Source organism: Drosophila suzukii, chromosome 2R, assembly GCF_043229965.1.
Source record: "Drosophila suzukii chromosome 2R, CBGP_Dsuzu_IsoJpt1.0, whole genome shotgun sequence".
In the NCBI taxonomy this organism is placed as follows: domain Eukaryota; kingdom Metazoa; phylum Arthropoda; class Insecta; order Diptera; family Drosophilidae; genus Drosophila; species Drosophila suzukii.
Window position 1 is genome coordinate 21,353,628 of NC_092081.1, and position 26,131 is coordinate 21,379,758.

Genomic DNA, 26,131 nt, shown 5'->3' on the forward strand with positions numbered 1-26,131 from the left:
ATTGATAAATGAGCCAGCTGGCTTACCATATTGCACTTAAGTATAATGTATGGGGACAGATTTAATCTCACATCAATCTGTTTCAAATTTCTTCTATCGCTGCCACTCAAGTTTGTATGATAAGACTAATATTCGAGTGTGCAATTAATTCGAGTGTGGTGAAGCCTGGTGGTCTCATTATTCACATCATTAAGATAAGGAATTTAAACGACGAAGCACATGCTTTGTTTAGCTGATCAGATATCCGAATTATGCAACTCGTACGATTCAGGTGGTGCCTGGTGGATAATAACGTTCGCCTTTATTTACATGCTTTCATAAATATTCGCATAATGCAACCAGAATACTAACATATCAGATATCCTTTTAAGACTAATTGTCAACAGCTTTGCGCGGCTGTTGCTTTTTGGCGTGTGCGTCAGTGCTGTCAGTATAGAACTTATAATTTTGGGCAGGTCAACATGTTATATGCATCGTCAAATTCGTAGTTTCCCCCAAAGGGGGCATTCAGATTATTCCTTCTTGCGCTGGAGCCCGTTCTTCTTTGGCTCGTAGAACTCCTCGACAATGGCCTCCACCATGATGTTCATTGTGTTAGTCAGCTTTCCCCAGTTCTTTTCGTCCGGTTTGCCGCACATCTCGGCGTAGTACTTCATCTTGGGCTCCGTGCCGCTGGTGCGCAGGGTGACCACCAGGCCGTTCTTGAAGGTGAAGGTGATCATCTGGGAGCTGGAACTGGTAGGCAGGGTTGCCTTTTTGTCGGCGGTGCTGCTGTCGTAGCCAGTGGTCAGATCGCGAACGTGTTCGATCTCGTACTCGCCGTTCAGGATGCTGGTCGGATAGGTGTCCGCCTTGCCCTCGTCCCAAGTGCGCAGGCGCTCGAAGATCTGCTCGATCACCGGCGGGCAGCGGCAGATGACATACGAGCAGATGGTCGTGTGGAACCCATATGTCTCGTAGATGTCGCGCAGCTTCTCCTGCAGCGTCATGCATTTCTTGCACCGCAGGTAGCAGGCCATGGTGGCCACATGGGCAGCTGCACTGACTCCATCCTTGTCGAGCACGGTAGTGCCGACCATGAAGCCAATGGCCTCCTCGAAGGCAAACAACACTTTCTTGCCCGCCAGCTGCTGCTCGATGGCCTTGTTGCCCATCCACTTGAATCCCGTCAGAGTTTCAAAGAACTGAAAACCCTCCTGCTCGGCCATGGCTCTCAGAATCTTCGAGCTCACTGTACTGGCTACCATCACGACGTTGCTCACATCGCAGTCGGGCTCGCGCATTTTGTGCAGCTCCAGAGTCCACCAGCCCAGAAGAGCGCCCACCTCATTGCCGCTGAATAGCTTGTAGCTCCCATCCTCGCGCACTTCGGCCACCGCCAAGCGATCGGCGTCCGGATCGTTGGCCAGTATGATCTGGCTGCCGTTGGCCTTTGCCGTCCTGATGGACAAGTCCAGCGAGGTCTTTCCCTCCTCCGGATTGGGCATGGGCGTGGTAGGGAACTCGGGGTCCGGCTCTTGCTGCTCGCACACCGAAATGAACGGCTTCAGATTAACGCGTGCGAAAGCTTGCTTCGCAAACTCATAGCCCACGCCGTGCATGGCCGTATAAGTGAAGGAGATCGGGCACCTTCCGTTGACCTCTAGCAGGGTGCACGGCAGGCTCTTCTTCAAGGCGTCGAAGTACGGTGGCACAACGATGTCGTACGGATCCTCAAGCATGGTGTTCCCACACATCGCCGAGTCGTCCCACGAAGAGGCCTTGGGCTCGAGGTTGTTCAGGATTGACTCCTGGATGCCCTCGTCATGCGGCGGAATGATCTGGGCCCCATTGCTCCAGTACACCTTATAGCCATTGTCCTCCTTGGGGTTGTGCGATGCCGTCACCATGACGCCGGCCAGGCACTGTAGCCTCAAGATGGCGTAGGGCACCATAGGCGTGGCCACGTACCGCTTGTACTGCCACACCTTAAAGTCGTTGTTGAGGAAGACTATAGCCGACAGCTCGGCGAAGCGGTGGCTGTTGTAGCGACCGTCGTACCCGAAGACGATGCCGCGCCCCGACCAGTCCTCCGGATTCGGGTACTGCTCCTTGATGTACTCGCACAAGCCCTGCGCCGTCCTATCAATGGATTTAGATAAAATATCAGATGAAGATCAGATAAGATAACACCTAACTTACTGGATAACCACAAGCTCGTTCATCGAGTCGAAGCCCGCCCGCATGGTGGCCCGCAATCCGGCCGTTCCAAAGGTGATCCGAGTGCACAGCCTCTTGCGCAGTCTGTTCAGGGATAAAGATTAGCTAAGACAGTTTTGGATTGATTTATTGACCAATCTTACGTGTCCCAGTCCTGCGCCCGGACGGCGTCCATGATTTGGCAGGCGGTGCTGGGGCATTTGTCGTACCGAATCCACTTGCGGATCTGGTTGTCCAGCTCCTGATCGCCCGACAGGGCCATGTTCTTGATCTCGCACAGCATCTGTCCCGTGGGTTGACACATGGTGGCGCTGAGTGCTTCTGACCGAATGCCCGCAGTGCGGAAAATCTGTTTAATTTCAAGTTCAATTTGGAGTATACCGAACGGGGGCGGAGAAAAGGCAGCACTCCCTTCCTGACAGTGATGTCACAGCCCGGCCACAAAGAAAAGCACACTGAGCTGCCGTTGGGAGCGGCAACTGACGATCGACTGGTGGGTTGCGTTTGCGTTGCCTCTGATCTATAAAGTTCGATTATTCGGCGGCCACATACACACAATCAATCTGACACGCCCCCTTTTCTACGCAAAATGTTTGTCCCCGGTAGTTTCTTTGGTACCGCGATGAGATTGCTAGAGATGACAGCGTGACCGGGCAGTGATGGGATTTTTAAATAATAGTAATTTTATTTCGAATATATGTGTTCGTCAATAATCATTTTATGTATTCCCTGTCTAGTGCGCTATAAAAACTACATTTTGAACTATAAATTTAAGCATTATTTTTAAATAATAGTAATTTTATTTCGAATGTATGTGTTCGTCAATAATCATTTTGTGTATTTCCTGTCTAGTGCGCTATAACAACAAATTGCAACACATTGCAACAAACTTGAGGCTTGAAAAATAAAATATTACATGTTTTTAAATTCAAAAATTGGCCAAATGGTATATGAACAACTTATTTATAGCTGCGAAATTTTGGTAGTAGAAGAGGAATTAATAGAAAAAAAAATGTGTCATGTTCAAACTCATAGATTTTCAGAACTTCTAGTCGATAGGTGATCGATAGGTGTTAGCCAACACTAGCATTTATGTCATCTCTAGCGGAGTTTTAGCGATTGGCCGGACGCGGAACGAAAAGAAAATAAACCATTTAATCACTTTTCGTATAGCAAACAAATAAAATGGCCGATGTGCTGGACATTGACAATGCAGAGGAGTTCGAGGTGGACGAGGACGGCGACCGTAAGTAGCCGCGGCGAGCTTTCTTTTCCCGCCGGTCTCATGCTTTCATTTTTCTCCCACGCCGACCCGTGCACCCTACACTCGAAACAGAGGGCATTGTGCGCCTGAAGGAGAAAGCGAAGCACCGCAAGGGACGCGGATTTGGGAGCGACAGTAACACCCGGGAGGCGATCCACAGCTACGAGCGGGTGCGAAACGAGGACGACGATGAGCTGGAGCCCGGACCACAGCGCTCCGTCGAGGGCTGGATTCTTTTCGTCACCTCCATTCACGAGGAGGCGCAGGAGGACGAGATCCAGGAGAAGTTCTGCGACTACGGCGAGATAAAGAACATCCACCTGAACCTCGACCGACGCACTGGGTTCTCCAAGGGCTATGCCCTCGTCGAGTACGAGACGCACAAGCAAGCGCTCGCCGCCAAGGAGGCACTGAATGGTGCCGAAATAATGGGACAGACCATCCAGGTGGACTGGTGCTTCGTCAAGGGACCAAAGCGCGTCAAAAAATCCGACAAGCGACGCAGATAGATGACTCCCCGGCACACGAATACTTTTTTAATTAGTTTAATGCATAGGCAACCGTACAAAGTCTATATGAAGTCAAATAAAGCAGATTCTAAACTCTACCAACTACCTTTTATACAATCAATTGGTTAAAAAATTGCTAGACATAGCTCTTATATTAGTATTTATTTAAAACACTACAAGGATATGAGCCCCAGGGGCAACTACTTCATCTTCTTCTGGTGGAGTAAATGTTTCCTGAGCGCCTGCTGCTTGTCCTTGAAGCTCTTCTTAACCTTGGAGCGCGCCTTGTGTCGCAGCATGCCAAAGTTCTTGGTCTTGCGCTTCTCGCGGTTCGTCTTCGAGCAGTGCTCGTTCACACGCCCATCCTTCCATCCAAAACGCTCCCGATCCTGCCGGCCCGCCTGCACAGTCTCCAACCGCGACTCCTTGTCGTGCTTGCGTTTCTTGTAGATCATCTCGATGCTGTTCAGCTTGACGAACTCGGCACGATCCTGTTCCAGCGGCCGCTTGCGTGCACTGGTCACCGTCTTCTTCAGGTTGGCCGCGTTGATGCGCTTGAAATCCTCGTCCGTGAAAATGCGCGTAAGAGCCAGTTCCTGGGCAGCCTCCTTCTGGTTTAGAATTTTCATATCCTTCTTCTCCTTCTTGGTCTTTGGCGACTTTGCTGACTCTTCTCCACTCGCCACGCCTTCATCCGTATTGTCCTCTTCCTCATCTTCCTGGTCACTGTTGTCTTCGTCCTCGTCCTCCTCTTCATCATTGTCTTCCTCGTCCTCGTCGTCGTCGTCATCTTCTTCATCCTCCTCACCGTCTACACCTCCCTCGCCATCGCTGTGCGTCACGTTAACCCACTCCCCATCGTTGGAGTCCGTATCCTCATCGCTCTCTATGTCAATTGTCTTGGAGTTATTGAGCAGAGCCTCCGCACCCAGCACAGTGTCATGGACTTCGCGCTCTCCGTAGGCACGAACCTTTCGTTCAGCCTGGGCCTCTGTCTGCCTGCCTCGATCCTTTTTGTGCAACAGGGCCGGCAGCTGTTCTCGGTAGAGTGTGATTAGCGACCTTGCTGCCATCATCACAGACTTCTCCTTGTAGGTTTTGTACATGGCCAGGTCCTGGAGCAGATCCTCGCCCATGGCCAGGGGACAGCGCATGCAAATCTCACGCGTTGCATTCAGACCGATGGCCATTACATCACTGGAGTTGCGCTCGGTAATGAAGTTGTTGGCGATCGTCTTAAGGATGGGCTCGATGATGTCCCCGGGAACCAGTTCGTGTGAGGCTTGGGCGGCAAACTGGAGCACACGGGTCACCTGGCGTTGGTGGGGCTGCAGAAAGCGAGTTATGTACGGATAGAAGCCGAAAAGAAACAGCTCGTGGATGCCGATCAGGCGGGAAATAACGTCCAAATGCATCAGTTTCACCTCGAACCGCTCGTTGGTGGACTGCAGTTGCTTGAAGAGTCCCTCAGCCATGCCCTGGGGGTTGTGCAGCAGGTGGATGCCCGAGAAGTTGAAGGCGGGCGCATTCTTTTTCTTTTTCTGCGCCTTTACTGCCTGCTTCTTGATCTGCGCCAGCTGTTTTGTCCGCTTTTTGGTCTTCTTGTTGACACGATTAGCCATCAGAGCTCCCTTCAGGTCCACTTCGTTCTCGCTGTCAGTGTCCTCCTCCTCGTCTTCTTCGTCGTGGCCGAGGAAGAACTTGAGCGAGGTGACCAGCACCTTGGTCACCTTGGAGAAGCAGCCAACTGTGGCAATTACGTTCACCGTCTTGGGATCGTTCCAGATGTTCTTCTTGTACAGCTCGATCATGATATCAGCCGACATCTTGGCCGCCTTGGGATTGGCATCTTTCAGCATGGAGTACATGAAGGCCTGCAGGCTCTGAAATAAATGATTACCGGTTATATAATATACCTTTAGGCCTCTATAGAATCTTACCGAATTGAGCTTCATATCCTTGTGCTTGGCGTTCATGTTCTTAATGTCAGTCACAATGTGCGTCTGCAGAAAGGTGCGCAGATTCTTGTCCGGACACCGCAGCAGCTGGAAAAACAGCTCCAGTATGTCCAAGGCGGGCACAAGGTTCTTGTTTCTCAGCAGGATCAGGGCCTTCACAAAGCAATTCCGCATAGCCGGATCCAGAACGGTGGCGTAGTTCTTCAGCAGATCGGACAGGCGCTTGGGGAACTCCTCACAGACGGCCGGATAGCACTGGGCCACCTGGGCCACGAACATGACGATGTCATCCAGGGATTTGTTCTCCTCGCTGGGATTAAGGGCAAAGACCTCCAGCAGGCTGAGGAAGTGCTGGTACTGAATGTGGAACTCATCGCTGTACGACTCCGGATCCCGCTTGATCAGGTTCTGCAGCTGCGGCAGGTTCTCAGGCAGCTGGTTGTTGTTGGGCCGCACCATAGTGAGCCGAGAAAAATGAATAGAAACTACGTTCTTTTTTAACCACGTTCCCGTTTATCCAAAAGTAAAGTGCACGTGTGGTGTGTGACCAGTCGTGGCTAACGCGGAAATGCCAAACTCACAGGCAGTATTTAGTTAAGATTTTGCCTTTTTTAAATGTTTTATTTATTTTAAAAAAACTTCTTACATAGCTTAATTTAAAATTACTTTTAATAGCTTCTAAACAAACTCCTTTGTCACCCAAGAGTGGAAAAGGCTTATATCAACGGGATACCAAAGAAGTTAACAGAGATAATTGCTTGAAAATCATAAATCAATTAAATAAAATTACATAAAAGTTAATTTTGAGACATTTTAAAACAACGTTTTAAACAGAAAATAGCAAAACAGAATTGAAATTCTAAAACTCACCACAAACGGTCACTCTGCCGCCCAGTGTTGCACAAACAGCTGCACTTTGGGCGAAGATTTTCTCGTCTCGCCTGCAAAAATGATGGAGCTGCACTCGAACGACGTTGACCTGGAAGACGGCGAGGTAACCACCACTCGGAGATTGGGACCACCACTGACCATCTCTGCTGCCCTTCCAGATATCAGACAGCGACAACGATGGCGTCTATACGCCGCTGCAGCGACCTGCAGGTGCCGAGAAGGTGGCCAGCCCCCTCACCACCTGCCACCAGATTCAGACGGCGCTGGAGGAGGAGTCGCAGAGCAATAGTGACTCCTCGTCGGCCGAGTCCTCCGAGGACGGGTGCATCAAGAAACTGCGCACGGATGCCACCGTGCACGGCAGCCACAAGAAGCGGAAAAAGCGCATCCGGCGCACCGTAATGCGACGCGTACCGCCCACAGACGCTGAGATGCAGCCCAATCGTGCCCGCTTCAAGAAGTACAACGTGTGGGCCTCCGCCCTGCAGGAGGACGCCCTCAGCGAGAATATGCGTGGCTGCGACGTTACAAGGAGTGGCCGGGATCGGAATGTGGAGAACTACGACTTCTCGCTGCGTTATCGTCTCAACGGCGAGAACAGCCTGAAGCGAAGGCTCTCGAACTCCTCGGAGGACGGCGGCGAGTCCTCGCATCCGGCCCACAAAAGGGGTAGGCCCTCCAGCCGGTCCACGGATGAGTATCCACAGCGCGGCGCGGTCAAGAGCAGACTAGGTCACCGGTCGCGACGCGCCACATCCTCGGCGAGCGGCTCCTCCGACTCTTGCGAGCCGAGGCACATTCTGGACCTCAACGAAGTGGGCGGCAGGGATCCCTCCGATGTGGCCACCGAGATGGCCAGCAAACTTTACGAGGAAAAGGATGAATTACTAGGTGAGCATTGCACCAGCCGTGCTTTGCATATTAACTGACAAATTTACTTAACTAGTTCGAGTCGTGGAAATCCTGGGCATGGATTTGCCCCTCCAGCTATACAAAGAAACTCAGCGCATCGAAGCCGATGGCGGCATGATGATCAAAGTGAGTAGCCTAAAAGCCTGCCTCTAAGTATATACCTATTGTAAGCATTCTCCAAACAGAACGGCAAACGGAGACGTACACCGGGCGGTGTATTCCTGTTCTTGCTTAAACACCACGACAGCATTACCCAGGAGCAGCAAAAATCCATTTTCAGCGAGGATCGCCAAAGCCTGAACAAGTCGCGAAAGCAGATCGAGACTTTAATGCGGGACCGCAAGGTGGAGGAGCTGAAAAAGTGCCTCAGCAAACAGGTCCCGGAACTGCCCACGTTGAGCCAACGTAAGGAGCACTATATGCAGGGCGACGAGCGGAGGGAGGACAACCAGCCAAGCAACTGTACGAGGATACCACTAAAATTGTTAATATCTTTTTTAATAATTTATTCTTCTGTTTCCAAAGTGTCCAACCCGCCGCCCTCGCCCGTTGGCGCTGGACAGGAGCAGGATAGCCCCGAGTACAGGACGCACGAGATCAACATAAATGTGGTGGACACCACCGAACTGCCCTCCACATCCAAGGCAGCGGCGGCGGCGGCTCAAGGAGCGCCACTCAAGGAATTAATCAGCTACGACGACGACTTTCTGGACGTCAATTGCGGGGACATGGACTTCTTTTAGGCCCACGCCAAGCGCCGGGCCCCTTTTATACCGCACTTGCATAGATAGACCCATATTTGTACAATTAAATAAATGCCTAGCGAATTAGGACTCTGAAAAACAAAAGTAACGTTCGAAACAGTAAACAAACGCAGGCGTTAGGGTATTTTGTGGCAGCACGAGCCGCGGGGTGGGGTGCCGAGGCGTTAGTGCATTGCCAAGTGTCGATCGATAGTGACAACTCTAGACGGCCCATCGCGACGACGCCGCTCAAAATATTTTTTGTTTCTCCCGCATTCGTTGGAAAAAGTGCCGAAAGTGTTTACTTTTATGTGTGGTGCGCGTCCCAGGCAAATGCAACCGAGTCCGCGACCGCAATTGCTGACCGCCTAACGCCTAACCGCCGAGGACAGAAAATAACAGTAATGCGAAAGACCCGCTCGCAGACGGCTCGCACGCAGGCGGAAAATGCCGCAACATCCTCGAGCCCCGGGCACCAATCAACATCATCAGCGCCAATAGCCGTGAATCCCTTTGATGCGGGCAAGTACAAGGTGCGTTTCCGCCAGTCCCTTTTAATTCAGTTCGGCTAAAAGAATTTTCCATAAATATGTGGATATTGATAGAGCAGAGTGACCGCAGGAAAAATAGTGTGGCTGCACCCCCCGCCGAGTGGTTGGGGTACCGCGTCTGTGGGCGCTTTGCAACACTGCCATCCGCCATATTTCTTCAGACCGTGCGGACAAAACAAAATTCGTGTTACAAAAAAGGCATTTTTGCGGTCGTTTGTTTTAGGGCAGTTTGCGAAAAGAAAGAAAGCCGCTTGTGGTGTCCACTTAATCTTAGTCCATTGGCCTGCATTAAAAGACATTAAAAGCAGATCGTTTGTGAGAAATGAGGCTCTTTGCGGGAACGCCATGTTTGAGCAGCTAGGTAATGATTTCGGGGCATGCGAGAAATCGGGACCTGTTAATGCCCGACGGATGGAAAATATGTAGAGCCAACGCTTTCGTCCGGCTATCAAATATCTGCTGAGTGGCCTGCGTAGAGCTAATTCGAGATATAAGGCCATTTACCAAGCCGCACGGGTACATACACATATGTATGTGCGAAAGCGCGATATTCGCATACACTGCCCGTTTGGCTTTGTGTTTGTGTCTGTCTGTGTGTGTGTGTGCGGCGCTTGGTGTGAAGTCCCGCTATTTGGTCACATACATCTTGCCAATTTTCCCTACTGTCATCATGACATCTTTGCCATCTTTGCAGGAATGTGAGCAAATGGTGCAGATGCTCCGTGTGGTCGAGCTGCAAAAAATCCTGTCGTTTCTGAACATATCCTTCGCTGGACGAAAAACCGACCTGCAGAGCCGCATCCTCTCGTTCCTGCGCACCAATTTGGATCTGCTCGCCCCCAAGATCCAGGAAGTCTACGCTCAGTCGGTGCAGGAGCAAAGCGCCACGCTGCAGTACATCGATCCAACCAGGATGTATTCGCACATCCAGCTGCCGCCCACCGTGCAGCCGAATCCGGTGGGCCTCGTCGGCGGCGGTCCGGGCGTTCAGGTGCCTGGCGGCCAGATGAACGTGGTCGGCGGCGCACCCTTCCTCCACACGCACAGCATCAACAGCCAGCTGCCCATCCATCCCGATGTGCGGCTGAAGAAGCTAGCCTTCTACGATGTCCTCGGCACACTGATCAAGCCTTCGACGCTGGTGCCACGCAACACTCAGCGCGTCCAAGAGGTGCCTTTCTACTTCACACTCACGCCCCAGCAGGCCACCGAGATTGCCTCCAATCGCGACATCCGCAACAGCTCCAAAGTGGAGCACGCCATACAGGTGCAGTTGCGCTTCTGCTTGGTGGAGACATCGTGCGACCAGGAGGACTGCTTTCCGCCGAATGTCAACGTGAAGGTGAACAACAAGCTGTGCCAGCTGCCAGTGAGTATATCCGTCAACGTTGGTCCAGCTAGGAACGAGTTAAATCTCCTGCACCCCACCCCATTCGCAGAATGTCATTCCTACAAACAGACCAAACGTGGAGCCCAAGCGACCGCCGCGTCCTGTCAACGTCACCTCTAATGTGAAGCTGTCGCCGACCGTCACCAACACCATCATGGTGCAGTGGTGTCCGGACTACACGCGCAGCTATTGCCTCGCCGTTTATCTAGTGAAGAAGCTCACCTCGGCGCAACTTTTGCAGCGCATGAAGACCAAGGGCGTAAAGCCGGCTGACTACACGCGTGGCCTAAGTGAGTTTCCTTTGCCGTATTTTTGTATCCCTACTAATGAATACCTTTGATCTCGCAGTTAAGGAGAAGCTGACTGAGGATGCAGACTGTGAGATAGCCACCACTATGCTTAAAGTGTCGCTCAATTGCCCGCTGGGCAAGATGAAGATGCTGCTGCCTTGTCGAGCATCAACCTGCTCGCACCTGCAGTGCTTCGACGCCAGTCTCTACCTGCAAATGAACGAGCGCAAGCCGACATGGAACTGCCCCGTCTGCGACAAGCCGGCCATTTACGATAACCTGGTCATAGATGGGTAAGAGCTTCACAATCCATGTAGCCCCATGAAATTAACCGATTACATCTCCCTTCCACAGCTATTTCCAGGAGGTTTTGGGCTCTTCGCTACTCAAGAGCGATGACACCGAGATCCAACTGCATCAGGATGGTTCCTGGAGTACTCCAGGTCTTCGGAGCGAAGCGCAGATCCTAGATACACCCTCAAAGCCCGTTCAAAAGGTTGAGGTTATATCGGACGATATAGGTGAGCAGACTTGAAGCTCTCTCTTTTGACTTCGTTATTAATTAAATCGTCCTGTTGTTACCAGAACTAATCTCGGATGATGCCAAGCCGGTGAAGAGCGATTTGTCCCCAGCACCGGACGAGCAACCAACCTCCACATCAAACAGTGAAACTGTAAGTTAATAGATGACATTTTTCCAAAACTTTACTGCAATGTGATTTTCCTCCGTGGGTGCAACAGGTTGATCTTACGTTGAGCGATTCCGACGACGACATGCCGCTGGCTAAGCGTCGTCCGCCCGCCAAGCAAGCCATCGCCAGTTCCACGTCGAACGGCAGCGGCGGCGGCCAACGTGCCTACACTCCGGCACAGCAGCCCCAGCAATCCGGTACGTTGGATCCCTTTTTGCAATAAGCCAGTAAACCAATTATGACTCTGTATAGCCAAGAAACCTTTATAAGTTTACAAAGTGCTGATTGTAGACCTTAGGTTAAAGTAGACATAAGAAACCATACACCATACACATCCAATTTGCATCCACACAGACTCATTCACGCTCGATCACCAAGCATTTAGAAATAGGGATGAAGTCCTCTAAAGTTCACATCTCTCCCCATGAAAGTTTCGTTTCAGATTTTCATGTAAATATCAACACTTCGCAAAGCAATAAGACTTAATTTAACGTGTAATAGTATTCATTTTGGTGCATCATATGTCTTAAATATTTATTGACCATTTTTTAATAATTAATTCGAAAACGTATATATCATATGCTAAACGTATATGTAAACCGGCTTGAAACGGAACTTGCATAGGGTTTTAAAGTAAAGGATATTTCGATATTCTAAGAGAAAATATGTTGCGGTTTCAATTTCATCATCACAGAACGTTTCTCGAATACACTTAGGTTCTCCTATTATATTTTTAGATCCCCATTCGATTTTAGTTTGAGTACCCAGTTCAAACTAATCCCATTTATTATTTTTAGTGGCGTTGCGTATGAACAAACATTGTGTTTTTAGATTTTTTAAATTGACAGGCAGGGCAGAAAAGGAATTTCCTGAAATTTCATTGAATCCCCTAGCCAAGACTTTCATAGACTAAGTAGACAAAAATATCCTACTCCGCTGCAGAGGACAGATAGGAAAGATTTCGATATTATACTCTCTCCGCTTTCGTTGCTTGTATTGTAGATGGTAATGTTTTTAAGAAACCTGATACGACAGAGGAGCTTTATCGGCGTGTTCATTTGCGAATGTGGCTGCGCTCACGGTAGGTCCTTCCATCGATCAAGTGTGACGTGGTCCGGGTGTCCAAGAATCCCATTCTTTAATCAGTGCATTCTTACAGAAAACCAAAGCAAGACAGCTCCAGGCGCCCAAACGTGGGCTAAGCAGATTTTAAGACTATTTTTTCGGTTTTAAAACCACCCAATTGTTGTCCTTTCTTCATTTGATATGTATTTTGTGTTGTCACCGATTCTAAATTATTCCACGAAATGTACTCTTATTTTAAGTGATATATAAACAATAAATCATGCTAGTTCGTTAGTGGAGGTATTTTGTTAGAGAACCCAATCCTTTTTTTTCGATTGCTGTTGTGTTAACCTCACGTTGATATGATGATAATAATGAAACTAATCGAAGTAACTTGTGCATTTCTTTGTCTTTTCTCTTTCTCTCTCTCTCTTTCTCTTCTCCCCCTGATCTTTTTGTGTGACCCGTCCATGCTGCCGCCGATGAAACCTTCTAGAATCCCCAGAACAGCAGGCCAATCGTCGCCAATCGCCAGAGATGCAGCCAGGCTTAGACCAGCAACTGCAGCAGCTGCAGCAGCAACAGCACGAGCAGCCAGCGGCGGCAGCCGTCCATGCCTCACTCCTGGAATCCCTGGCTGCTGCGGTCGCGGATCAAAAGCACTTCCAACTGTTGGATCTGGCTGCGGTTGCGGCTGCTGCAGCTGCCACGGCGTCCTCCGGCCAAAGTCAGAATGCCGGCCCGTAGGCAGGACCCCAACCCACATCCACATCCACATCCGCATCCACATCCACATCCCACACATCACTCTCAAGATCCCTGATTTGGCTTACATAGTTTCTGTTCTCCGTTCCTCTTCCGCGGTGGCACACGGCCAGATCTTACCTCAGAGGCTATTCTTCGGCGTTCCATTCGCAGTCACCTCATCCAATCATACGCCCTCTATCGCGGCCCACCAACTGATGCTTGTAATTCTTGTGTTGCAGGACGCAGGCAGAACAGACAGGCTTTATAGGAGCGGGTTCCCAGGTCCCCAGTGGTGGCTGTTCCCCCATCGGCCAGATTGTTGCTGCCCCCCTTTCAGTTGGTTATGTCCCGTGTCTTTCGTTTCTGTGTCGTCTTGAGTAGTTGTGTAACGAGCCTCCCAGGCCCCTCAGCAACACACACACACACTCACCCCACACACCAACTGAAATAATCCTAGATATTACAATTACACAAACTAGCACCAGCATTCATTAGCAATTACAATAGGAACGCAATTAATTTATTTTCTCTTGAAGCGGGCTGTCGAATGATCACAGAGGAGTCCGAAGAAGTTAAGAGCCCTACGCATAACTAACATTATCGATAAGCGTACACCTAAGGCAGATGTTAATCTTAAGTCCTGCCAATGCGAAGGCAGTGTGGGCGTATTCCTATTCCTATGCACGAAGCGAGAGAGGAGACAGGCCAGGCGGCAGCCAGCCGCAGCACCGACATTTAAGTTAGTTAAGTTATTTTAGTTGAACTATGGTTACTGAATCGATTAGAGGCGGAATGGAATGGAGTGGAGTGGCGAGGCGGGTGCTGCCCTCAGATTCATATTTATATTGTGTTGCAAGTCAGGACGAAATCGCATTAAATGTTCATGTGTATTGACAACAAACGAGAGTGCGTTTTAATTGATAAAAATCGATTGGAAACGGTGGATAAGTTATAAAGTGATAAGGTCCTCGGACCTTTGTCGTTTATTTAAGCTCAAACCGTAATACGTTAAGATTTTAAAATGATTAATGCTTTGACTTTGATTTGATGGCAAACCATTTTTTAATATCAGAACGAACAAATATGAAATCAATGTACAAGGAGATGTGTACTTTAACTATATAATTAAACAATTTCCAACAAAGGCCTGTTGTTTTATTTACCAACGGGGATCAAGTTCTGTTTTAAGTTAATATCGATTTCCTTAATTTAGCATCCCGTTTTTAATTGGGGCCACCCGAACCCTTTTCTTTACTTGCAGAGGATATTGACGGAAACGTTGAGGCTAAGGTCAAAGAGGATTCCGTAATTGAACTTTTAGACTCGCCATAGCTGCCGCCGCACGATCTTACAAGTAAGGTCCTCCGCTATCCATAAGCGACCCCAAAGAATTAGACTTGGCCAGTTAAACGTATTTTTTAATGCGCCAGAATTCGTTGATATCTTGTAGCAACCTAAGTATGTTACATTTTCGTGTAGTTTGTATAAGAACAGTATTCGTTAAGGTAAGAGAAATCTGCGAATAAATAGCTATACCTAAGCATTGCACCAATAAAGTTGGATTCATCATAACGCAGCATTTTGAATTTCGCGCGCATCAGCTGTTTTGAAATGCCCATCAGGTTGGCAGCCCCGTTTCAACTTTTACTTTTGCCCATGGTCGTGGCATAATTTTTTTTTGGAGGGGTTGCAAAAACTCGTAATTGGTAATATATTACCTTTTACTTTTCGCCATGGTCGTAGTATACATATTTCAGGGGGGTTACAAAAAAAGAAAGTGTTTTTATCAACAACATTTTTGTGGCAAAGTAGTGAGAAATCATCAGTTTCGTTTCCGCTTTTCAAAACAGTTTGATTTCCTTGTTAAATTAAATCTATTTAGTACTTAAGTACTGTTGATTTGAATTGAATACCTTGAACATGTACAAGGTCCACTAGTTCCCCTGTTACGCTACGCCCATGCTTTTGGCTCTTGTTCACCTTGATCGCCATTTGTTGTGTGAAATCTTTAAGAGAATGTCGAAGCCAACGTTGTATTACGCCCTTTTTAGCCCTCCAGCCAGGGCCTGCATCCTGATAGCCAAGCTAATTGGTCTGGATGTGGACCTTAAGTAAGTGCACCACGTCCGCATATCAAAAATTGCTAATGCCTGCTCCTTTTAAATCTTTAGACCCGTTGATTTCTCGAAGAAGGAGCACCTGAGCGAGGAGTTTGTTAAGGTTGGTGGGATCTAAAAATCGTACGTTTCGTTATATAACGCAGGGTTTCTTACAGCTGAACCCCCAGCACCAGATTCCTGTGCTCGTGGACAGCGATGGTGAGGTTTACGTGGACAGTCACGCCATCGTGTGCTTCTTGGTGTCCAAATACGCCGAGAACGACCAGTTGTATCCAAAGGATCTGAAGAGACGAGCCCACATAGACCATCGCATGCACTACGAGAACGGGGTGCTCTTCCAGGTGATTAAGGACATTGTGGCGCGAAACATTTACGGCGGAGAGGGGGAGTTCAATCCCCGATCTTTGACCCTCTGCCAGAACGCCTACTCCGACTTGGAGCACTTCCTGCAGAAAGGCAGTTTTGTGGTGGGCAGTGAACTTAGTGTGGCCGATGTGTCCATCCACACCACACTGGTGACCTTGGATTTGCTCATCCCAGTGGAGCGGGAGAAGTATCCACAGACAAAGGACTGGATGGAACGCATGAATAAACTGCTGCCGGACAACGAGGAGATCAATCTCAAGGGTGCCCAGTTTCTGCAGACCCGCATCCTGAGTTGCATGGCCGAGAACAAGGCCAAGAGTCAGTAGATTCTCCCTTCATCACCTCTCTTCTGGCTCTGCACTCACACAATTTCTTATATGTTATATTGTTTTTATGTATCAATCTTTGACTCGAAAGTATACTCTAAATTTGTTATATTGTCAGTTAAATTAAAATAAATTAGAACATTTCTGTTAAAGCAAAATATATCGAATTAAAGCGCATATCGGAACTGGAATTTATTTGTATTTTATTGGTAATTTGTTAGGCTAATTGGCTTAAATTCATGCTACTCTAAATTCTGGTGTCTTTTGATTTGGAAGTCCAGTGTACAATATGTATATGTAGTTAGCGAGAGTTCCGATCCAAGCAAATTGCTTAAACGTGCCACTAAACAGAGTTATTTACAGAAACAAGCGTTTTTCTTTGATCCTTTGCTGAACGGGGCCACTGAATATAACTAACTGACTACAGCAGACATACAATTTGGGGTAATTAAGGGTTAATTTACTGTCATCGGTCACCTCCTCTTTGATTCCTACTATCTCTCCTAGCTATTTACAACACAATGTATCAATCACACTTATTTTGGTATCATATTTGAAGCGGGGTTGTCCAGTCCACTCCCTCTCTAATCGAACGTCGTCCAGTTGTTCATGCCCTTTCCGGTAGTGAGTTGCTGTGGCTTCTCCGTTCCGTTGGCATTCAGGGTGAACTGGTCCAGTCCGTACTTGCGGAGCAGCTCGAAGTCATCGTCGGGCTTGGCGGCAATGGTGCTGCGCTGGTGTGGCGGCGGTGGGTGCATCGGCGGCGTCCGTCCCGTCACCGCTGCCACCGTGGCCATGTGCTTGGGCGCGAAGTATGGGTACAGCGGATTGCTGACGCTGCTGGCCACCACACTGCTGTTGACGCCAGCGGGCAGTGTGCTGCACTTCTTCCCGAACGCCTTGCTCAGCGGTGGCAGCGGTCGAGCGTTCTGATTCAGCGGATCGAAGTCCTCCAGGTCGAAGCTGGTGTTGTTGCTATCGTCCAGCGATATCAGATCGTTCATGCTGTCCTCCAGTGGCTGGTGCTGCTGCGGGTGGGGGAGGCACAGAGGTGTGGCTTGTTAGAAAGCATTGGGCGTGGGTTCTTTGGGTTCTACGGTGCTTATCGCAACTTATACGAAACATACATTCAACTCAAGTTACTTTATAGCGCTTACAAGCATCTAAGTTTGGTGGAAAACTACAATGGGTGCAGTAGATTAATGACTCAACAATGAAATAACAGAATGTATATAAGAAAAAGAAGCAAAATAAAAATAAAAGTTAAATATAAGTAGATTCTTAAAGCAGGAATAAAATGTTAACGGACTTTTCCATTCCTCCCAGTTCTTATAAAAACCAATCAAATTCCCTTTTTTCAAATCTAGCAGGCAAATAAGTATGCTATGGAAAATGATTGATGGTTGTTCATGGAATAATGGTATACAATATCTGTAACTAATGAATTTTAGGGAGAATGATTATCATGGTTCAATGAAACTATTATCTTTAACTACTGTATACAATGATGCAAGTAAATAACGTTAGTTTAGACTCGGGGGAAACTACATGAGGGCCCTTGATGTGTGTTAGTGTGCTTTTGACTGGGAGACCACAACCAGGATGGGCTTAGTTAACTAACGTCGCAGCTGGTGTACCTCTCTCTTGGCCCGCGGCGTCGGAACAGGCGGATCGGAGACATTTAGGTGCGAGAACGTCGACGCCGCCGTCACAAAGGAGGCGCCCGAGGAGCAGGATGAGGTTGCCGACGATGAGGATGCGTTCGAGTTGCGTACTGAGTCATTTCCGGTGGGCTCGTCCTGCCAGCAGTTGCGCTCCAGCTTGCTGATCTCTGCACTGACGGCTGCAGCGGTGGCGGCCACAAGGGTATTCGAGCTGCCCTGCCTCCGAGGCGGAATCGGGGGCGATTGCACATCCGGCGGACTGTCAAAGCTGTTGGAGTCGGCGGTGGGCAGGGGTTGACGCGGCCTGGTGGGCGTGGACGTGTGCCTCGGTGGCTTCGTCTCCACGTGCGGATGCGCGGCATACGGATGGTTGTAGTAGGAGGCGGGCGTAGACTGCGGTGGCGGTGGTCGGGCTGGCGGAGCTGCTCCTCGCCTGTGCTCTGCATTCGGCTTAAGCTGCGTGGGTCGATGGGCAATGCCGGGATGGGGGGTGGGTGCAAATGTCAGACGAATATGATCGGTTACATCGGTGTGTGGTGGTGTGTGGAGTGTGGGGTGTGGTTTGTGGGCATGACATGGGGGCAGACGATCGATCGAGGGCGACATACAGTTGGACACAGACACGACACAGACAAGGAAACAAAAACAAGAAGAGCATGAGAACAACATAAATTCACAGCACATCGAGATGAGTGGTCGAATTAGCTTAGCGGCAAGCATGTGAACGGCTGCACCTGGGCGCTCCAGTTACTGGAGCTGCTGCAGCCGAAGCTCGTACGCCCGCACCAGACTACTTACACTGCGGTCCACGGCAGGCGTCTTAAAGAGCGGATGGTTCTGCAGCTCCTGTGAGAGGTTCATCTCCGACGATGAGCAGACCGAACTCGCCGAGCTAACAGCAGGAGACGTAGCGAGATGATGACCATAATGAGCACCAGCACCCGCACCGTACGCATGGCCATTCGGCTGAATGTGGCTGCTCGAGCTAGACATGGCCAGCGGAATGGGGCCACGTCGCTGGAACTCCCGCGTCTCCCTGGTGCCGGATCCACCGCTTCCGCTGCTGCCCGTGACGGAGGCGATTCCATCGAGCCGCTTGCTGGTCACTGGTGAACTGGGCGCCGAATGGTGGGCCGCTCCAATGGCCTTGCCACCACGCACGTATCCTCCGCTTCCTCCGTCCGGACGATCCGAGTGGTTGGGCGATCCCAGGCCGAAGTGGAAGTGTGTGCCGCCGAACTGGTTGCCGTTCTCGCGCAGCTTTGTCTTGAATCCCTTGTAGGCGGTCTTCATGCCCCGCGAGCCCTCCTTTACCTGCATAGGTATGTGGAAATCGAATTAGTTTGGCATGTTCCACAATTCAAATAGATTCACAATAAGCGCACGGGGACATACAATACACATACGGGCTTTAAACTGGGGGACTGGACCACTCACCGATTTGACGGCAGACTTTACAGCCGGATTAGTCTGCAATGGTTAGACGAACGCATGTTTTGGATCAGAAAACGATTGGTCACAATCGCGCAGCGAGAGCAGAAAGCACAGAGGAGTGTAGGATGAGCGATCCAAGCGGCATATGGAAGAAAGACACACAAGATACAGGCGAGATACGGTGTGAATGAGATGCGCAGAACAACCAGCGGGTTATTTAAGCTACAGCTAACTACACTTAATGGCTACGATGACAATGCCGATTCGGGTAATGGGTACTGGGGATCACGGAGGCAATGGGGCTTGACATGTCGAAGCGGTTGTTATAATCTGCGATCAAAAGGGTGCATTCTAAGCGGCATCACAGCGGAAGGCCAGTGGATAAGTTTAGTACGTTAGTGGATTAGACCAGCAGCTACTACAGACTACAAGATGTTTAGTGTTATATTTTAAGAGTACGTGTACCTGACAAGAAAGAGAATTAAATGTTTGTGTACTTTTTGTTTAGAATTACATTTTAAAGTTAATAAAAGTTCTGGAGAAATATTATATCACCAATGTGTTAGTATAGAAGCTTGTTTTAAATTTAAATACTGGGGTCCATTACCAATTTATCAAGCTTACTTTTCATTAGATCTTTTAATAGATCAATTTTGAATGGATTAATTTGAAAAAAATGTTGAGAGATTGTTGGTTCACCTAAAGGTGACGACACAAAACAAATAATAAAATAATATTATAGAAGAAGCTAACTAAAACATGGATAAATTATAAGATATTAATTGAGAATGCATCAACAAACATTTAGACGTTTCTTTTTTAGCTTATGGCAACATAAATTATTTGGTGCATTTGCTTGTTAGGACGTTAAATAATTTGTTTGCATAAAGATAAGAAATCATTTGAACTAACATTGCAAATAAGGTGTGTGGGAATTTACATTCTACTCGTTTATATATTGGTAATTGGTTTTGGTGGATTTGGCATGGTTGGCAGTCTAAACATTGTTCTTGGAAAACAATCGCGACAAACTGCGCTTTCCCAAATACTGTGGAATAGATTAAATCAAATCAGATAAAAGAACATCAAAAGGTGGGCACAGGTGGTAAAAGTAACTTAAGAGTAGGAATAAAGTGGGTTAGCGGGTCAGCGCAGAAAGGCGGTAACGAAATGCAAGCCCTGTTCCCAATTCCCCTCCAAGCCAGGCAATTGAGGGGGATGATGGTGGTGGAGGTGGTGGTTTAGGGCGGATGTGGCACCATGAGGGTTAAGTTAACAGCTTTGGGCCAACAACGCTCATGGCCAGCGGGCAGCCACAGCTTCCTCGGCTCACCTTGTCCTTCAGGTTCTTCATGATGGCGTAGTTGCGGCCGCGCTTCTTCTTTTCCGCATAGCGCACCGTCTCCAGCTCGAACTCGTCGGAGAATCCAAGCCCGCTGTTGAGCATCGTCAGGCGATCGTCGATGAACTGTGCAAAGATCTGCAGATCCATCATTTTGGCAAGAAACGGGCGCAGGTGCGCCGGTCGAGATTCGATGAATTTTTGGGAGTTAAAGGTCTTGCTGGTCTCGTGGTACTCGACCGCGTCCCGATAGCCACCGATCAGCTGCACCAAAGCGTTCAGAAAGATCTTCGAGATCCGGTCGCCGATGTGGTCGTGCGTGTGATTCAGATGCTTCTTCAGCTGCGAGACAATCTCCGTGGGCAGATTGTGCACATCGTCGAAGGGGCTTTCGAAAATTTTCGTATCACAGTTCAGAATCACAACTTCGCCCAACTCATCGCTGGTTACCTGTGGAAGAAAGATAAACATGAGTGTATAGATCCTTAATAGATGGTTTGTATACTGCAGCTTACAGTTTCGAGCACTGGTTCTGGCACACCAATCAGATATGGCATGGGCGCGCCCAGGTAGTCTTTGAACTCCCACGGCAGCACCGGTATAAAGATATGCTGCCAGACCATGGGATATAGGAATGCGTTCGCCGCCTGGATGCAAGATGACAGCCTGTCCAGGTGTCTCGAGGTGAAGATTATTCGACGCTCGGCCAGCATGGCAGCAAACACGGCAATCATCTCCTTGGGCTCCACGAAGTTATAGTATAAATTCAAGTTGTGCTAAAACGATATATGTAAAATGTAAAATTGCATTTTCAATTTATAACTACTTGGAACTCACATTCTCTGGCATGCTGGGCAACTGAAACTGCAGTGGTCGCTCGAAGGTAAAGAACTGTTTGAAACAAAGACAGAAAAAGGGTTAAGGGTTTGTTTACAAGTAATGAACGACTCTTTACTTACACCTTGCCCTGCGTTATAGAAGACCTTTAGGCTGCCACCGCAATCCGGGACTCCCTGGTTGTAGGCCTCGGACAGAAAGGCGCGGAATCCATTGGGATCCGTCCGCTTCAGCTCGCCAAGAATGGGCAGTAGCTTGAGGAAGGTGTCGTGCCACGGCAGATAGGATATCAGCACCATGGCCGTGTTCGTCCTGGGATCTTGACGACAGAAGCCAAAGCGCCATTTCGAGTCGCCGGTGGTATGCACAAAGGAAAACGTCTGCACCGAGGTGCTGTGTTGGGATGGATAAAAATAAAGTTAAATAATGTATTTAAAAGTAGTATAATATAAGAAGTTAAGACTCCGTACTGTCCATGGTTCGTTTAAAGTCGAATTCAATCTGGCTTCACATTGTTTGGCCTTGCTCATCATGCGTTGCCCAATGTTATGCATGATGAGTTGTTAATGTTCGATTGAGCACCGGATAAAAACATATATAGTCGTATATAAACGTATACTTAACGTACACTTGCGAAAAAATGTAAATACAATATGAACGATAAAGGTATTAAGAAATAAAGATTTTGTTTAGGCTTGTAGCACAAATGTAATGAATCACGAAACCTAATTATCTAAAATTTATATACAAATAATTTCGAATTTATAAATAAAAACCAAACAAAAACATTCATTTAATTTGCTTTCTTAAGATAATAGAATATGATAGAGTTAAAAGTTCAAGGCTATTATTCTTCCTACAATTGTCGATGAGTCCGATTTACTCCGAACCTCCCCAAGTGCCATGCTCAATGAGTAATGCCACGAGTTCCTCTTCATTTTCTACTCATAGCCCACATAAATGTGATTTTTCGCACGACCTAAAGCTTTTAAGTAGGAAAGTGACGAAACAAGTAGCCGACAAACTCGCCAAATGAATTCAGGGTTAATTATAAAAGCATACAAATCATTCCGATTTTTATTTTTCTTTCCGCTCTACTTTCTGCGAATTTTTCCAGTGCCTCATTGAGAAATACCCTAACAAATTCGATCGTGTACCAGCTAATAGTAAACAACTTGTTTTGATATCCTGATTACAAAATATTGTTTTAGTTGGCCACTCATTAACACACGATACTCTCCACCTTTGGTGATTCAACATTTGTTTTTTGTACATTTACGGTGGGACTTAAAAAAAAGAGGGAAATATTTTTGGTATTTCAGTTTAAGCCACCATGTCTAGTTTTTGCTTTCTTCCCATTTGTTTGATTTATTTTCTTTTGCCTATTATGCGTCGCGTTGTCCGCATTAATTATAATTGTGTTGAAATCGCATTTAACAAATTAAATAAATCGCAATTTTGCAACAATGACGGCGCAGTCTCATTAAACGGGCACGTTTCCCATTGTCCGCCGATTTGCATATTGTTCGGCTTCAGCTGGGACTGGGTCTCTTTTTCTCTTCGCGCCGCGTTACATAAAGTCGTTAGATCTAAGTGTTTCGGATCGTGTCATTACTCAATTTAATATGCAAAGTCAGGCGGCGGACTACGCCGAATACGCAGCTGATACGGGTGCTCCCCGAGCTCGAGGAAACGGTGCCGAAATGGGGAAGGGAATTGGAGGGCAGCCTATCTTGGACGGTTGGGCCGTTGACTTGGACTTGATTTTCTTTATCAACGCTCTGTGTCCAAATCCACAGCTGCGGTTAAGATGTGTAATTTTAATTCTTTTTCGAAATTTCATGGTTTAAAAAATTTGTACAAAACCTAGTAATTTTAAAAATATGTTAAAGCGCTTTTGCATATTGGACACACTTAGACCCATTTTTTTCAAGTTTCTAGGTCCACTGATTATTACTATACGTATGATCTACGACCTAATAATACAATAGGGCATAAACTCAAATAAATGTTTGAAGCAAAAACCAAATACCCAACGGATGTGAATAATAAAACATTTTTCTGGTAACAGAAAAACCAATTTCTGAGCTAAATTATTGGGCAACAATATTAAGTATTGACTCAGGTTTTGCTATGCTATAATGGGTTGAATGGCTGGCCGCAAAAACCCACTTCCGTTTTTTGTCCGATTGCGGAGCAGTTTTTGCAGCTATCTTAAAAATGAAATATTGGACAAGCTCAACCTTATCAAATATTACAGAGCTAGGTAATGTTAACAAGCCAAGACTATTATAAAAAAAACATTTTTTTGTAAGCGAATGAATCTCACGAGAGAAATACCCACACACAACAAATACTATTATGACGTACAATATTTCCATAGCTAAATATAGTTTTTACCACAAACTTAGGTGAGTAATTAAAACTTTTTATAATGTGCACATTGTACACTGTACAAACATCGTTTACAACTTGTGTGATTCAATTGAGATGTAGAAGAATATATTATATTTAAAGCTCTATAAATTCAACCGCAGCTGTATATGAGCAAATCAAATCGCTGCTCAAATATAAACAATGGTATTCGGCGGAGATACAGAGTAAAAGGCAGATAAGCCATGAGGTCAAACTAATTTCTGCCTGGAAAAAGTAATCTGCGAGACAAACTTTGGAATTCCAGAAGCGAAAACCTAATTAATCGGCAATGTTGTCTTTTCGATGGTTTATCAAGTGATGAGTTAGCGCTGCTACACGGACAGCTGGAGCAGATAAGCGGATGGATGAGTCTCGCGGGGGGCAGCCGGATGACTAACCAGGTGGCGAAGGAGCCAATTGATACAGTTCCAGGCGCTCCAGGAAATGCTAAGCGAATTGCGTCGAACAATGGCCATTGAATAATACAGTTCATTACGCGAACTCGCTGTGTAAACAAACACCGAAAGCGAAACAGCAACAGAAACCGAAACGGCACAACAGGTTATTCGTTTCATGGACAAGCTATCTGTGGTTAGTTGGTGGAAGTGGTTGGGTCGAGTGGTGACTCATCATCGGCGGAACCCTCTTGCCGTCTGTCTGCGGACGATCGCATGTCTTGCCTTTGCGTCTGGGTCTGCTGGTGCTGCATAGTATTTATAAAACGGATGCCCCTCTGACTAATGCCGCTTCCGACCCTATAAAGATATTGCCGATCAGCATCTGCTTCTGCTACCATATACGATAGGAAACTTTCCGATGGCTTTCTGGTGAATTGTACGCATGCAAATGGGCAAATGTTATTATCTGCTATAAAGGTTTCGTTTGTTTTATACGATCTAACGTTATGTATGGTATCCTACAATCCTACGAATTGGGATAGGGTCTTTTTACACGCTTTCAGTAGGTTGTCTATATAAATTGAACGAGAAAATCCTATCCTAGCTGATCGGAAATGGGCGGAGTATGAGGAATACTAATCCACCTCCATACGCACCTTGCTGTATCGCAGGGAAAGGCAAACGATGGGATGCCGGTGAGCACCTCCTGGTCGCGGAATCCTTCGGGGAAGCTCTCCACGATGACGCCGGCGGGCGCGGCTGGTCCACCGCTCCTGGGACTCGTGCCCCTCTCCAGTCCCGGCGTCGGAGTGAGCTCGCACCAGAACTCGAAGAGCTTCTTCACGTCATTCCTTGGGGAGCAGGAGAAGCAGGAGAAGCGGGAGGAGATTGGCGATGAGTCGTGGGAGTAAAAGCGCCACGATAGCGGCCAGTGGAGCGGAACGCCCACTGCAGCCACCGACTGGAACTGGAACTGGGCGGCATACTCACTTGATACGCGATCCCATTGCGAGGAGGTCTAGCACATGTTTCTGTCTCGGTCAGTGGGGGATGTTCGTTTGACTTGTGTGCTCAATCCGGGCTGCTAACACTGCTAATACTGATTATGCTGACACAATACGGGCTCGGGTTGTAGGGCCACCACTTTCCTCCTGCTCTGCTGCTCTTTGTCGCCTCAGATTCGCGACGTCATTGGTTGGTCTCGGCCGTTCGCGGGGTTTTCGCACCTGCTTGCTCTGGTTATGGGACGGCGGGGACCACTGCTCACTAATTTTCTGGCATTTTAGGGCCGCAACAATGGATATTTCACTTGGAACCCGCAGTTTTATGCAAGCAAATAGAACAAAAACACTTTTACAAAAAAAATCGCGAACAGTGTGACCGTCGAGTGACCGTTTGAAAACCTCACTAAAAACGTAGCACAGTGATTTTCGAAACATACCATAAATATACCAAAAGTTTAGCTTATTTGTATTCGAAATGGTAAACAATGTTTGAAAATTCTTTCAATAATTCGAATGATTTCTAAATCGTTTCGTCTCGAAAAAACAAACTCGACAGTAATGGTTTATATATCCCAAGAACGTTTCTTCCTGAAATATGGCAACGCACTAAAATCGATCTCAATTTAAGCTATTCCTGAAAAAAGATTATATAAATGCTTATAATTTTAAAATTACTCAGGTAGCAGCTTAAAAAAGTTATATAATCGCCTACAAATTACGAAGTCTATGCTTACATATCGATAGGCAAAAGCTTTGTTCAGCTAACATTTAACCACCTGTTAGCTTTCAGTTGACTTAACAGCGTGGATCGGGGAAGTCGTTCGCTGGATATTTTGGAAAAAGGTATTGAATCAAGGCATGGTTAACGTGTGCTGTTTTTGACGCGGTTGAGGGCAATGTTAGAAGTGTTTTGTTTTGAGCCCAATAAAGAAAGTAAATCAACTCTATCTTTATGATATTCAGTACATATACTATAGTATACGCATATGTTAGTGACTCACGGCTACATTTAAA

The 26,131-nt window shown here is 47.5% G+C and overlaps 7 protein-coding genes across 25 annotated transcripts; 4 read left to right on the forward strand and 3 right to left on the reverse strand.

Moving 5' to 3' along the window:
* Positions 1-266: 266 nt before the first annotated feature.
* On the reverse strand, positions 267-2,832 carry Pgm2a (phosphoglucomutase 2). The gene is made up of 3 exons (XM_017074985.4): positions 2,343-2,832; positions 2,182-2,283; positions 267-2,121 (listed from the first exon to the last, which is right to left on the reverse strand). Exons 1-3 carry the CDS (start codon positions 2,501-2,503, stop codon positions 513-515), a joined length of 1,872 nt encoding a protein of 623 aa, XP_016930474.2. The 5' UTR covers positions 2,504-2,832; the 3' UTR covers positions 267-512.
* A 434-nt stretch (positions 2,833-3,266) lies between these two features.
* On the forward strand, positions 3,267-4,070 carry tsu (40S ribosomal protein S12 homolog tsunagi). The gene is made up of 2 exons (XM_017074859.4): positions 3,267-3,445; positions 3,536-4,070. The coding sequence occupies exons 1-2, from the start codon at positions 3,385-3,387 to the stop codon at positions 3,970-3,972; spliced, it is 498 nt and encodes a 165-aa protein (XP_016930348.1). The 5' UTR covers positions 3,267-3,384; the 3' UTR covers positions 3,973-4,070.
* On the reverse strand, positions 3,993-6,463 carry Mys45A (SDA1 domain containing protein Mys45A). The gene is made up of 2 exons (XM_017074858.4): positions 5,913-6,463; positions 3,993-5,855 (listed from the first exon to the last, which is right to left on the reverse strand). The coding sequence occupies exons 1-2, from the start codon at positions 6,387-6,389 to the stop codon at positions 4,173-4,175; spliced, it is 2,160 nt and encodes a 719-aa protein (XP_016930347.2). The 5' UTR covers positions 6,390-6,463; the 3' UTR covers positions 3,993-4,172.
* Positions 6,464-6,766: 303 nt separating this feature from the next.
* Positions 6,767-8,581, forward strand: Phax (phosphorylated adaptor for RNA export). The gene is made up of 5 exons (XM_017073918.4): positions 6,767-6,924; positions 6,980-7,712; positions 7,768-7,859; positions 7,919-8,195; positions 8,259-8,581. Exons 1-5 carry the CDS (start codon positions 6,880-6,882, stop codon positions 8,474-8,476), a joined length of 1,365 nt encoding a protein of 454 aa, XP_016929407.2. The 5' UTR covers positions 6,767-6,879; the 3' UTR covers positions 8,477-8,581.
* A 99-nt stretch (positions 8,582-8,680) lies between these two features.
* Su(var)2-10 (E3 SUMO-protein ligase Su(var)2-10) lies at positions 8,681-14,783 on the forward strand. Of its 11 annotated transcripts, none has more exons than XM_070994651.1 (9): positions 8,682-9,009; positions 9,722-10,396; positions 10,467-10,707; positions 10,766-11,000; positions 11,062-11,228; positions 11,293-11,381; positions 11,440-11,596; positions 12,402-12,480; positions 12,559-12,758. In XM_070994651.1, the coding sequence occupies exons 1-9, from the start codon at positions 8,881-8,883 to the stop codon at positions 12,599-12,601; spliced, it is 1,815 nt and encodes a 604-aa protein (XP_070850752.1). In that variant the 5' UTR covers positions 8,682-8,880; the 3' UTR covers positions 12,602-12,758. The 11 variants fall into 11 exon arrangements, with proteins under 11 accessions (XP_070850751.1, XP_070850752.1, XP_070850754.1 ...); XM_017073911.4 differs by having other exon boundaries at positions 8,683-9,009; positions 11,449-11,596; XM_070994650.1 differs by lacking the exons at positions 12,402-12,480; positions 12,559-12,758 and adding an exon at positions 12,961-14,112 and having other exon boundaries at positions 8,681-9,009.
* A 402-nt stretch (positions 14,784-15,185) lies between these two features.
* On the forward strand, positions 15,186-16,214 carry GstE13 (Glutathione S transferase E13). The gene is made up of 3 exons (XM_017073928.4): positions 15,186-15,322; positions 15,383-15,431; positions 15,487-16,214. Exons 1-3 carry the CDS (start codon positions 15,228-15,230, stop codon positions 16,021-16,023), a joined length of 681 nt encoding a protein of 226 aa, XP_016929417.3. The 5' UTR covers positions 15,186-15,227; the 3' UTR covers positions 16,024-16,214.
* Positions 16,191-25,514, reverse strand: LOC108009509 (DENN domain-containing protein 1A). Of its 9 annotated transcripts, none has more exons than XM_036813297.3 (10): positions 25,104-25,514; positions 24,770-24,964; positions 21,423-21,693; positions 21,301-21,354; positions 20,979-21,239; positions 20,455-20,913; positions 19,125-19,157; positions 18,486-19,001; positions 17,661-18,143; positions 16,191-17,048 (listed from the first exon to the last, which is right to left on the reverse strand). In XM_036813297.3, the coding sequence occupies exons 1-10, from the start codon at positions 25,118-25,120 to the stop codon at positions 16,608-16,610; spliced, it is 2,730 nt and encodes a 909-aa protein (XP_036669192.2). In that variant the 5' UTR covers positions 25,121-25,514; the 3' UTR covers positions 16,191-16,607. The 9 variants fall into 9 exon arrangements, 7 of the variants coding, with proteins under 7 accessions (XP_036669192.2, XP_036669191.2, XP_036669193.2 ...); XM_036813296.3 differs by having other exon boundaries at positions 16,191-17,051; positions 25,104-25,513; XM_036813298.3 differs by lacking the exon at positions 19,125-19,157 and having other exon boundaries at positions 16,191-17,051.
* Between the last annotated feature and the right edge of the window lie 617 nt (positions 25,515-26,131).

What these genes read in the sequence shown, in the direction of transcription:
- Pgm2a (XM_017074985.4), bottom strand. Translation starts at nt 2,503, where the DNA reads ATGTGTCAACCCACGGGACAGATGCTGTGCGAGATCAAGAACATGGCC. An exon ending in CGGGCGCAGGACTGGGACAC is followed by an intron (nt 2,284 to 2,342) that starts GTAAGATTGGTC and finishes ATCCCTGAACAG; the next exon opens with ACTGCGCAAGAGGCTGTGCA. An exon ending in AACGAGCTTGTGGTTATCCA is followed by an intron (nt 2,122 to 2,181) that starts GTAAGTTAGGTG and finishes ATCCATTGATAG; the next exon opens with GACGGCGCAGGGCTTGTGCG.
- tsu (XM_017074859.4), top strand. Translation starts at nt 3,385, where the DNA reads ATGGCCGATGTGCTGGACATTGACAATGCAGAGGAGTTCGAGGTGGAC. An exon ending in GGTGGACGAGGACGGCGACC is followed by an intron (nt 3,446 to 3,535) that starts GTAAGTAGCCGC and finishes CACTCGAAACAG; the next exon opens with AGGGCATTGTGCGCCTGAAG.
- Mys45A (XM_017074858.4), bottom strand. Translation starts at nt 6,389, where the DNA reads ATGGTGCGGCCCAACAACAACCAGCTGCCTGAGAACCTGCCGCAGCTG. An exon ending in AGGATATGAAGCTCAATTCG is followed by an intron (nt 5,856 to 5,912) that starts GTAAGATTCTAT and finishes CATTTATTTCAG; the next exon opens with AGCCTGCAGGCCTTCATGTA.
- Phax (XM_017073918.4), top strand. Translation starts at nt 6,880, where the DNA reads ATGATGGAGCTGCACTCGAACGACGTTGACCTGGAAGACGGCGAG. An exon ending in TTGACCTGGAAGACGGCGAG is followed by an intron (nt 6,925 to 6,979) that starts GTAACCACCACT and finishes CTGCCCTTCCAG; the next exon opens with ATATCAGACAGCGACAACGA. An exon ending in ATGGCGGCATGATGATCAAA is followed by an intron (nt 7,860 to 7,918) that starts GTGAGTAGCCTA and finishes TTCTCCAAACAG; the next exon opens with AACGGCAAACGGAGACGTAC.
- GstE13 (XM_017073928.4), top strand. Translation starts at nt 15,228, where the DNA reads ATGTCGAAGCCAACGTTGTATTACGCCCTTTTTAGCCCTCCAGCCAGG. An exon ending in GGTCTGGATGTGGACCTTAA is followed by an intron (nt 15,323 to 15,382) that starts GTAAGTGCACCA and finishes TTAAATCTTTAG; the next exon opens with ACCCGTTGATTTCTCGAAGA. An exon ending in TGAGCGAGGAGTTTGTTAAG is followed by an intron (nt 15,432 to 15,486) that starts GTTGGTGGGATC and finishes GGTTTCTTACAG; the next exon opens with CTGAACCCCCAGCACCAGAT.
- LOC108009509 (XM_036813296.3), bottom strand. An exon ending in TCTATAACGCAGGGCAAGGT is followed by an intron (nt 21,355 to 21,422) that starts GTAAGTAAAGAG and finishes TGTTTCAAACAG; the next exon opens with TTCTTTACCTTCGAGCGACC. An exon ending in TAAAGTCTGCCGTCAAATCG is followed by an intron (nt 19,002 to 19,124) that starts GTGAGTGGTCCA and finishes ATACCTATGCAG; the next exon opens with GTAAAGGAGGGCTCGCGGGG.